The following is a 12327-nucleotide window of genomic DNA, read 5'->3' as shown; positions in this document are numbered from 1 at the left end:
GTTTCAAATAAGATAAGCATTAGCTGTGTATTTTATCTTTACCAAATAAACAGTAATCTTTGGTAAACCAAATTATTTATCTCGCTTTTCTTTCTCTACTTGGGTATAATTAATATAAGGCTAATTAACCACTGGATTTGCAGCTCGCTCCGGCCAAGCCTTTGTTGAAAATGCAGTTTTCGGTTTTTGCGACGACCTAGTTTTTCTATGTTACTCAATGAATGTTTTATAATATTTTCTATTAAACCTAAATATTCCTTAAATTTTAAACGAAAATTTAAAACTTTTGGCTTTTTGTTACAAATATTTACGTTTTTGGGCGGTAAATTGGGCTACTTTCCAAAATTATTTGGGCTGAATTTTGGGCTAGTTTGAAACTTGCTGTTATATAGTTGGGCTAGAAATTGGGCGAGTTTTTTAACAATTTGGGCGTCATAACAATAATATTTTCTGGCAGCCCTGCCTATAAGGACAGTTCATCTGATAATATTTGCAAAATGTAATGTACGATTTAATTTTACTGACCTGATATAGTTTTTATTTTCTAAATATTTTTCGTTGTCTTACCTTGGGTCTTTCAATCTTTTCTAAGCCTAATTTATGCCTTTATTAAAATTACAAGTTAAGTTTTAGTAAAGAGGAAATTTTCTGTTGGCTTTCATATATTTGTGTAATTTCTCAAATAGATGATTGAAGTGGTATATCAACCTGAGATTCAAATGAAAAAAAGAGATGAATTTGTTATGATACATTGAAACAAAATCATTTCGAAGTCGCTCATTATGGAACCAGATACAGAAACTTTCCTTTCGATTAAAACTCATACCAAGGATATTATCAAACTACCTGGCAAGTTTTCTTACGTTGCAGAAGATGTATGTATTTATACCGCTCAACTGTGTGGTATTGGACCCATTGCTCGTCATTTATTTGGACTTTGGTTAGTAAAACTATATTGAAACTTTAATTTCTTTGTTAATGCCAAAGAAATGTCATATTTTAGGTCTCCGGAAATTAAAGCTTGGCTTTGTCCTACTCACCAAATTATCGTTAATGGGGTGAAAAGAGGATTGTTAGAATTTAAACTGAGATTTAAACTTCCAAGTATTAGCCATTTAGAGGTAATATTTTCAAAGATGGCATACAGCTTTTTATTTTATTAATTTTTATAATTATTCAAAGTAGGAGTTGAAAGATTTCGCTACCATAGACTACTATTTTAATCAAATGCGTGGTGATTTTCTAACTGGTAAAATTCCCGAATTAAGTCAACATAAGAGTAAAGCCTTGGGTTTAGCGGCTACTGACATGATCCGAGAAATGCTTGAAAATAAATATGACATGGATTACATCAAGGATAGATATAAGGATTTTTTGCCTCAAGAGCTTTGGAAGTCGCACAGGTTTTGGCTAAAGCAGCCTTTACTAAATTCCGTCAGTGAGGGTCTGGTAAATAGCAAGAATAACGTTGCCTATGTTAAGGTATATTACAGCCTGTCTACCCGATCCCCATTTCTTTCAAACTTTATAATGACATAAAATTGTGTGTCTGTAGGAGCAATTCATGTACCAGATCTATGATTTAGCCCCTGATTATGGATGCGAACAATATAAAGCGGAAATAGATGAGGATGGAAAAGTCATGGAAGTTACGGTTCAAGTGAATCCCTTCCACCAGGAACAACCTGGGCTTAGAGTGCAAATGAAAAGTAGCAAATCAGTGAGTAACTACTCAAAAATAATTTTGAAATCTATTTCAAAATTGTTTTCCGCACCCCTAGAAATGGATACATATATGCTCAGTCGAAGACTTGTATTATATCAGTATGAGAAAAGATAATACTGTGGAAATCAGTAGAAAAAATGGAATACCTCAGGTATTTTCTTTCTTTCTTCTTGAAGGGAAAGCATCAAAAGTTTTAACTAGTAGCATAAGCGTACAGAAGGTAACAAAAACAAATATTTTAACGAAAAAACTGCTTAAACAAGTATTAAGTGGTTGATTTAAAGTGAATTTTTTAAATTTAGCTTTCTTCACTTCTGAGTCACGGCAGTGCCCTCTTCTAAAATTTTGACAAACAATAACTAGTGTCAATGAGAGAATTATATCAAGATTAGTCAAATCAAAATTATTTGAACTAATAATATGGCGAGCAACAGCTTTCTAATTGGAACCAAATCCCTAATGGTTCAGGAGATAGTTTTCAAATGACCTTGAAGACATTGTTCAAGGTCATTCGATTTTGCACTAGTAAATGTCCCCCTGCACAAGGAATGTTCCATAGAAATTTGAAATTGAAAAAAAAAACTTTTTCAGTTATTTATCATTTTTAATTTTTAGTGGACACGCTGTATATATATTTTATAATTGCGCAGGAATTAATACAATTATAGAAATTTCTTCCAAGTTCTTTCTATGTTGGGTTAGCATCAGTATAAACTCTTATTTGGCTGCAAAGCTATAAATATACTAATTTCTTCATTCTGTAGTCCAAGAAAATTTATTTGGCAAACCCATGCATTAGAATGTCATACTGATAGCTATGGTCACTGAACATAATTATATCTTCTCTTGTAGATGATGATGACTACAAATGCAGGACCTACTATTGGGCATACAAGTCCAGAATTTATAAAGCGATCCCCTCTCAATTTTTATGAAAACTATGAAATAACTATGATTCCAATTACATTTGAAACCACTTTAGGGATTGGGGCTCTATATTCCTGGCAGCCACTGAGCTGCAATTTATTTATGCAAGCTTTATTCCTCCAAGCCAAAATATTATCACCTTATTCTGCTCATTACAGTATCTCAATTTCAATAATCTTGATCAACTCCGTTCGTTTATCTCTTGCCTGGATGGCTATTACCGTTTGACTGAAAAGTGGACGTTTAATCTATGCAAAGAGTTTCCAACACCCGCTTTGCTGAAACTTAAGCTCTTAAAGTGCCATGGTCCTGTAGGGTAAGCCTCTGTTGATATTCCTTAATTTGGTGCCATTGAATATCCCTATCAAGCTCTTAAATGCTTATTCCCATTCCTCTCTCAGAAAAAATTGACATGAAAGGAATTGCGCACATGTGAAGGTGTTACGAAGAGCTGCCCTGTTTAATAAGTGGTATAAGTGCCTAACAGCTCTAAATGTTACTAAGATATCTATTTAAAAAAAAAACACAAAAGTAGTGTTCCATATTAAGCTCCAACAGTTATCTATCCAGCCAAATTGCTAAAAGTGATACCGTCACATATGCCTATAATCTGAATTTTGCATTTTCTGCGAGTATAAGGATGGTTGGTCTAAAGCTCTGAAATTAAAATATTTTTTGAAAACTTTTTACCTTTCTCATTGATAAATAGATACAAATTCTCATATCAGAAGCTTAAGGAGAAAAGAAATTTTGAACCCGGAACGTATTTGATTCGAGAGAGTTCTTCATCTTACAATGAATTGAGAATGGATTTATGCCTTCCAGCTCAAGAAAAGCCTATAACATTGCAAATATTTACTTTGGAGGAAGATAAATTTCGTCTCTCAGAAGAGGAAACTATTTTTGATACTCTCCCACAACTAGTGGCTCATACGGTTAAGAAAATAAGGTTGTCATATCCTGTTTATTGTGTGACTCCTTCTGAATATGGTAAAATGCATCATCTTGATGACAAAAATCGTATCCAATTCTAACTAATTTTTTATTTTTTTGTAGACAAAACACGTCTCTTGTTATGCCGTCCAGAAAATCGTGAAAGTCTAAATTTATCAAGTGAAGGGGATTGTTCTCAATGCATTCCTATTAAAGCCCTAGTGTTTGATAGTGAGACTCAAATAAAGGGTAAATTCATCAATGTGTTTCAAGCCAAACTGAGACAGAGTGGAGGGGATATGAAATCTGTTACTGTCAAAGCTCTTTTGCCAAATTTTGCAAAAACTCACATTCAAGTAAGAATTTATTTTTTATTATTCTATTAAAATTGTGTGATGTGTAGCATTCTTATCATATTCTTTTAGGAGTTTTTGAAACAAAGTAGTAAAGTGATGGAGTGGAAGTCCCAAGCTATCGTGTCGACAGTGGGAATTGTCTTGCACAACCCCATGGCGTTGGTTCTAGAATATCTGCCTTTGGGCCCCCTCGATCAGTACCTTCAGAACCACGCTGGTGATTTGGAGCAAGTGGATTTACTTGAGGCAGCGACCTATCTCGCCATGGCCATTTGGTATCTTGTAAGTTTTTTTAATTTACTAATGGAATACCTTTAATAAGAATTTTAGTTCACTATTCCGTTAAGAATTTTTTACTTTTACTATCCCTTTAAGAGTTGTTGAGGTCACTTTCGCTTTAAGAATTTCAGCTATCATTATCTCTAAAAATAAATAGTGCAATTAAATTTGGAATTCATTTTAGGAAGAACAAAACTGTGTCCATGGAAAAATCAGATGCAGGAATTTAATGGTCGCTCTTCACACTGAGAAGTCATTCAAAGTCAAATTATGTGATCCAGGAATTTTAGTCTATGATGTTGAAGAGTAAGTTTAGTTTCATTTTCAACATGAAAGTCCAGAATTTTTATTAACCAAATTAAATACTGTAATGTCCCAGTCATAACTGTTTCATCTTATTCATTGCTATGGAAATTCACTTACAAATTGTTAGTTTATTTAATATTTTCTAAAGGAGCAGACATTGGGTCAATATTTTGTATAACCTATCGTAAAGACAGTATATTTCAAAATATAGCAATATTATAAATAGAATATTAGCACATGGGTAGTTTTAAAATTTTACTCATATTTACATAACTAACTAAGCAACTAGGTTTGCAGGTTTTCCATAAAAGTGAGGTAGAGATTTTCGTTATTTTTGGGCGTTCCTAGTCTGAAAAACATTTTACTAAACCAATGTCCCTCAAAATGTGAGAAATAACTGGTAGAGGGAATTTATAGAATGATCAAATAGATTTAAATTCATAATGAAACTATGCTTTTACAATTCAAAGGTTAATTTCTGCCATAATGGGATTCTTGATCATTACAATTCTTTTGACTTTGTTTTCAGTACCCCTTGGATTCCACCTGAGTGTTACAGTGATTACAGTTTATGTCAAAATACTATCCAAGCTGATGTATTTGCTTTTGGTACAACAATGTGGGAAATATTCTCTTATGGTTTGAAGCCTTCAATCCATGATTACGGCAATAATGTAATTGAGATCCAAGTTTTCTGATTTGTTGTTAATAACCCCTTTTTTCCTTCCTAGGAGGTATTTAATGACTTAGCTCATTTGCCTAAACCTTCAAACTGCCATGAAGATCTTTACAAATTGATGCTGGAATGCTGGATTCTTGACCCAGACAGCAGAAAACAACCACAGGCTATTATGAGAGACGTAAACCAAACTTTATACGAAGGTAAATATGAAATGTAACATCATAAGTCAATAATTAATACCATAAGTGTGTCAGTTAGTCAAAATAATTGCAATTTGATACGCGCCTCTATCGAGAAAAATAACTCAATCCCAAGTTATCTAGTGCCTTTACACGGCTTCCGTAATGGGCTTACTATGAGAAAAAAAATGTGTGAAAGATAAGAATTACACATACTTATTTGAAATATCTTTTATTCCAGTTTATAATTCCAGAAGAAGTCACTCGTATGCCACAGTTAATTCTGTTCCCATAGTATCTAAAAATGAAGATGCTAGAAGTGTGACCACGCCCCGCCTCAACCGCCACCAAATTCAAGAAGGATCTCCTTCCATTCCTTCAAGTCAACTAAAAAAGCCAATAAAAAGTGCCATACAAAATTTAAAGATAAATAGTAAAGTACCTTACGATCAAATGTCAGCCTACAGTGGATCTAGTGAACACTCCACTTTCACTATGTTGTCCGACGTAGACAGTATAGCTGATATTAATTCAGTTCCTGTTGGTTCTTTAATCAGCTTAGGTGGAAGGTTAGTTAGATTGTAATTTCGGGAAGATATGCCACACACCCCCTAAATCAGACGGCAAATAATTAATTGGATTTGATGACGTTCAAAAAAGCGGGCCGAAAATATTTGTTCCATCACTAAGTCCTATCGACAGTTTGGAAAATAAGGTCTCGATCGCTAGATGGCATAAATGTGTTTTCGCGTCGACGGCACGCAGAAAATAGGGTCTCCATCACCCGGATCGCGTAAGTGTGTTTTCCCGTCGACGGTACGCAGAAAGTAGGGTCTCTATCACCCGGATCGCGTAAGTGTGTTGTTATCCTGTCGACAGTACGCGGAAAATAGTATTTCCTATCGCCGGATCGCTTAATTATATTTCCTCGTTGGTGGCATGCAGTAAAAGCCAAAAGTACGTTTCCCCGTCGACTCCATGCAGAAAATAGTATCGCCCATAGTGATCCTAAAAAGTCTAGATATATCCGCATTGAAAATTATCTGAACACAAATTTTAAGTAGCATTATATGTTGCGGCGTATCTACCCGAAATTATCCAACCAAAAAAAATCTACATACTAATCTCGTTTTTTTACTTATTAGCATGAATGAAATCAATAGGGACAATAACACAACCTTAATTGAATCGGATGAATCTCCTTGGGTGATTGACTTTAATGACCTAACAATGGGTCAAACTTTGGGACAGGTAAATATTTATCAACCTCTCTCAATTGGAGATTTAAAAGTTAAAGGGCATTCCTCAACTTTCTTAGCAATTTATGTAAACCGATATAATATCGACTGATGTTCTGATTTTACCAACAACCTATTTAGCCTTCTGAGAATGTACAGGTCTACCTATAAGCGGTATCGCTTGAAACCCAGGGCCCACAGAGGTCCGATAAATCCTATAAAATCCTATATTTTCAAAAATGTCCTATAACATCCTATATTTTTAGCAAAATGCCCCAAAAGTCCTATAATTTTGATATTTTGCTCATTTCAAAACCAGCCATTCTGTTAAATTGCTAGATTTAGCTATAGATTCTTTTACGGAGAATATTCGTGGGGGAATCCATAGCTTGACTACATGGGGAGGGGACCCGTTAGGCGGAAAAAATTCAATAGTGGAGGCAGAGGTAGTACGGCGGTGGCGGCGGCCACATGGGAGATTGTAAAGGGGGGGTCGATACGCTCGTAAAAGAGTGTATAGAATAAATTCCTATACCAAGTCATTCTAGTCTATACTTTTGTTATTGTTAACATAGTTAGCTACTAGTATATTTTTGTGATAAAATGGTTAAATAGTGTCTATTTTTTAAGTGAAAATCAAAGATTTATTTCTCTAAACATAGATTTTGTTTTTAAATGCATAAATTTAGTAAGTTAAATACCATATATAGCCCTATAAAATCCTATAATTTTGTAAAAATAGTCCTATAAAGTCCTATATTTTTAGAAAAATAATCCAAATGGAAATCACCATTCTTCCAATTGTCTTTCGAGAATAGTTAGTTATGTAATAGCTCGATTTAACTGTTAATTTTGTTTTTGCAACTTTAATAACAGCTTCAATGATTTATTTAATCACAAATAGCAAAATATTTGAAAAAAAAGTCTCAATTATCGTGCTAAATAAAAATATATTGAAATACATTCGCAGCAGATGGCATTACTGTTTAAAAGTGAATTATGGCTTAACTTGGACATTCTCAATAACTTAAGATCTTGATTTTACTTAGTAATGGGTTCACATGTAAATGGCCAATGGTTCTTCCGATTAGTTAAACAAACTTTTGATACCAATCTGAGTTTATTGGTGTTATCTGAATTTTTGAAAAATCATAATTGCCCCATGTTACAATTCTTATTTTTTCTGAAGGGTTTTTATGGTGAGGTGTGCAAAGCTACGTTTTCTCAGTGGGAGGGACTGAAGAAAGAAGTAGTTGCTGTTAAAAGCATGAAAAAATCTCAATTATCATTCATGTCAGAATCTGGTCTGATAGATCTCCATCGAGAAATTAATATCATGAAATCCCTCAGACATAAGAATATTGTGGAAATTAAAGGGCTAGTTGAAGGTCTGTATTTTGTTAATTTTTGTTTTATCCGAATGATTTCTATAAATTATTGTACTTCCACTCAGACCCGCAAACGATGCTAGTTATGGAATATTTAGAACTTGGAAGCCTCTTGGCTTATTTACAAATGTACAGAAAAAAATTGTCCATAATTACGTTGCTCAAATTTTCTTCTGACATTTCAGAAGTAAGTTATATAGTAATAATTTGGTAAAAGGCAGGGGCTCAATATATTTAAAATATTTATTTATAGGGCATGCATTATCTAGAACAGAAGCATATAGTTCATAGAGACCTGGCTTCTCGCAACATTCTAGTGGCCTCACCTGACACTGTCAAGATAAGCGATTTTGGTCTTGCTCAATTTACCGAAGACCATTATTACCGTGTCCGAACTGAAAGGAATCTCCCAATAAGATGGTAAGTGTTTATTACTAGAACCAGGAATCCATGATGCTAACCTTTTGCAAAAATTCGGTACACTGATTACAGCCTTTGTTAATGTTAAATACGTAATCAATTAATTTATAATTTTAAAATAGTCAAAGCTTGCACACTTAATATAGAGATTGATCAGGACCTATTTGCTATATGTGACATAAAAAGCTCTAACTTTGATTAGCTGTTAAGAGTACAAAAGCCAGTCTTTGTCAAAAAATATGCTTTGTAACAAGTTTGTAAAAAATGATTACAAATATGTGTAAGTTAAACTGGTTTTAAGATATATATGTCCGGATAAAGTTAAGGCCCTCGGCTTTCTCTGCTACTTTTTGTAATCTCATTCCTCGCTCAAACCATATAAACAGTCGTCTTTGCTCTCGAATTCTGGTGTCTTATAAGAGCAACAGCTGGTATATATCGGATGTCGCAGAGACAATGCGAAACAGATTTAAGGAAAACACCAGTCATTTTATAATCTATGGTATTAGATAATTAAATATATGCTTCACAAAATTTACATTTTTAATCATTAAGCAAATAAAGTAGGCAAACTACTGAATTGAACCCAGGCTTAAAACTATTGTACTCAAATAGAGAAGCAAAGAAAAGAAATTGGATGGTATTATCCAAGATTACCAGATTCAATAAAATAAGGCTGAGCGAAAGCACTTTTAGCCTGTCGAGACTAATATCTAATACCAAAAAATTTATAATCAAATACCGAGATGAATAATCATATAGGTTAATTAGATTAAGAGATGAATAGTAGTTTTCGTACCAAATATCAATCAGTTAGGCTTAATGCAAATATTATATAAATGGACCGGTCTAATAGTCGAAATATTTTAAATTGTAATATCTAAATGGTAGAACTGTATCAGTTATTCAGTTTAAGTACCATCCATCATCTCAATGATTAATTTTTGGCTTTACAAACTTGATACCAGAATTTAGCTGATGAAAATACATTCAGTTAACTTAAGAATTTTATTTCATAATAAAAATATATGGATCATGACTCAAACTTCAAGCAGTCTGAGGTATAAAAAAGTAAAACCAAAACTATATTATATACTTATATTATACTTATATTTTCCCCTTTCCTATGACGTAAATACGAAAAGAGTATATTTACCGATTAATAGATATGTCATTCGATATTCATCAAATACCAAAAGAGGCTTGAAAAGCATATCGAGACGTTTGTTTGTTCATCTCGATATTCGACCGAATTATTTGGTTAATTTAGTTATTCACCCAGCTTTAAGATTCAAGCTAGAACTTACTTTTGTGTTTCAATTTTTAAATTATTCACCTCAAGTTTTTAAAATGTTTAGGTACTCACCAGAGAGTATTAAATATGGCAAATTCTCACATAAATCTGACGTTTGGAGCTATGGCGTAAGGATTTAATGGAGTATTGTGTATATTTTAGCCACTTAATGATATTTATACAAATTGACTTAGGTAACTTTATGGGAGATTTTCTCTTATGGTGAAAATCCTATGATTCCTGATGTTCCTGACACCTGTCTTTCTGCTGCCTTGGAAAAAGGACAACGGTTGTCACGACCTGAACAGTGCCCTAGTGATGTTTATTGTTTAATGTGCTCATGTTGGGAAATGAACTCTCATGACCGACCCAGTTTTTCAGAAATTTACCAACAAACAGAGGATATGAAAGAGAAGCTAGAGTGAAAAAATACCTAGCATAAGGTATGGGGAAATTCTGAAACTCAGTAAAGATAATGTCAGATAGACATTTGTAAGTCATAATTAGATCTTTATTGTACAAATGTCACAAAATATTTTAAACCGATTTTAAAGAGTTTTATACCTTAAAAATATTTCTTTAATTAATTAGTTAATTTTTTATATTATTTTAATATTTTTCACTTTTTGGAGAAGGTAGTTATTTTTAGCTTGGACTAATTAACTATTGGGATATTTTGATGCTACTAAATTTCCTTAGCAACCATTCCAATGCTTATTCCACCCCTCTATAGGGGAAAAACAGCTAGTGCACATGTGCGAAAGTATCACAAAAGATGTGGCCTTGTTAATAAATTACTTAAGTTATGCTACCTTACATCTTAATGATTTTTACGAATGCACCGATATATCAGCCTATTTTTCTAATATCAGTATCCTCAATACATGGGCATATGCATTATAGTTGCACATTTTTTTATGATAGAGGGACAAGAATAAACGTTTGTACTTTTCAGAAGAGTAGACCTGTCCCTTTCGTTAATTAGTCCAAATACTTAGTCTCTTTTAAAAAAATATTGAATATCTGAAATGAAGATGAAAAAATTACAAGTTTCCGGATTTTGAATTTTTTATAAGGCCACTTGAACTACACGCTTCCTCTTTGTAGTTGGCCTGAAACTTAATCCAGAGAAAAAAGGCAACTCCCCATATACGAATTGGTAGAGTGGAATTGGCAGATGTTATGCTAGTGCCACTTTTGCCAACAAATTAAATTATATGTTCAACAAATTCCCCACGTTTCAGAATTAGAATGGTGCTGGTGAGCCTCGCTTTAAAACTGACACTTTGTATTGTAACATTTTTTTAAATTAACGCATATTAATTATATTTTTAGACATAACGTTTTAACTAATTTCTACATTGCAAAATGGTAAAGTCTGGCGCCAGGGTCTGAATACCCACACTATACTATTGGGTAATGCCAATATTACCACGTCAGTGGCGTAGACAAGGGGGGGGGGTTCCGGGTCCAGACCGCCCCTTGGGCCTAGCTTTGAAAGTACCAAATTTCCACCCCCTTCTCGACCCCCCTCTTAACATTCATGTACTTCGACCTCCCATGACGAATTTCTGGCTATGCCACTGTACCACGTTGACGTGCGATTTGATGATTGTTTAGGAGCATAATACTAAAAATTCGCTATAATGAAGCTTGAGAATAATAATCTACATTAAATATTTATTGATCACTTTGAAAATTATGCAATAAACATTTATAAAATGGATAAATATAACATGCATATTCCCCTTTAGAAATTCTACAGAAAATTTACGAAATTCGAAGTTCACGCGGCCGATTAACCGTGCTAGTATCTTTCCGCCTAATGTACTAGATATTTTGCCTTTCTTAGCCTGCAACTGGGTGTAGACTACATTTCTAGTGCACAGGGGCAGATGGCGCTAGCATCGCAGTCTAAAACACCAGTCTTAATTTTTTGTATAGAGTTGCCTTATGACTGGAGTGAGTTTCTGGCATATTCTACATACTTGGCTCTACTACTTTTTCCTATGGGAAATTACAATAGTAGGTGAAACTTATTTATCAGGACATTTATTTAAAGCAAAGTAAAGATGATTTCAGAGTGCATAGGAATAAACAAATGATTTCCACCTTCACTTTAGCTTAGTTAATTGACTTTTGTAGAGTAGTTGTATTATCCGTGCAACAGATGGCGCAAGTAAATCAAGATGAGTTTCGGTGGAAATTCATTTACTACTGGTTTTACAAGGCTAGGTATTTTCATGGACTAATTAACAAACATTAATTAGTCCATGGTATTTTTGAATGTTCATATGAATATTAACTCATTTTAATAGTTAATAATGAAATAGTTAAATATGTTCAAATGTGTCGTTTAATAGCTCTGTTAGCTTTAAAGTGGCCACAAATGATCATAACAATTTTTCTGAAAATTGCCTATCCTACCTGGAATTTCTACTCTTTTTTTTAATATAAACTGAAACTTTTATTATCAGACTCGTAGAGTTATAATATTGACCGTGTGTTACTGGTACTCTCCAAAACTCAAGTCATAGACTTAATAATCTGGAAAATAAAATGATCCCTTTTTGCCAAAAATATATCTACTTAAAAAACA

The 12327-nt window shown here is 33.4% G+C and overlaps 1 protein-coding gene across 1 annotated transcript; it reads left to right on the top strand.

Moving 5' to 3' along the window:
- Nucleotides 1-479: 479 nt before the first annotated feature.
- hop (tyrosine-protein kinase hopscotch) lies at nt 480-11973 on the top strand. The gene is made up of 20 exons (XM_090178969.1): nt 480-499; nt 687-940; nt 1004-1121; nt 1186-1482; nt 1556-1720; nt 1782-1877; nt 2812-2969; nt 3363-3643; nt 3710-3942; nt 4012-4224; nt 4406-4527; nt 5057-5201; nt 5259-5409; nt 5630-5957; nt 6534-6639; nt 7816-8014; nt 8080-8201; nt 8268-8434; nt 9793-9856; nt 9923-11973. The coding sequence occupies exons 2-20, from the start codon at nt 783-785 to the stop codon at nt 10151-10153; spliced, it is 3354 nt and encodes a 1117-aa protein (XP_090035095.1). The 5' UTR covers nt 480-499; nt 687-782; the 3' UTR covers nt 10154-11973.
- Nucleotides 11974-12327: the final 354 nt, after the last annotated feature.

The sequence above is a fragment of the Leiobunum rupestre genome, chromosome 6 (genome assembly GCF_980474605.1).
Source record: "Leiobunum rupestre chromosome 6, qqLeiRupe1.1.hap1, whole genome shotgun sequence".
NCBI classification, from domain to species: Eukaryota; Metazoa; Arthropoda; class Arachnida; order Opiliones; family Sclerosomatidae; genus Leiobunum; species Leiobunum rupestre.
This window is presented reverse-complemented; position numbering and strand designations above follow the sequence as displayed.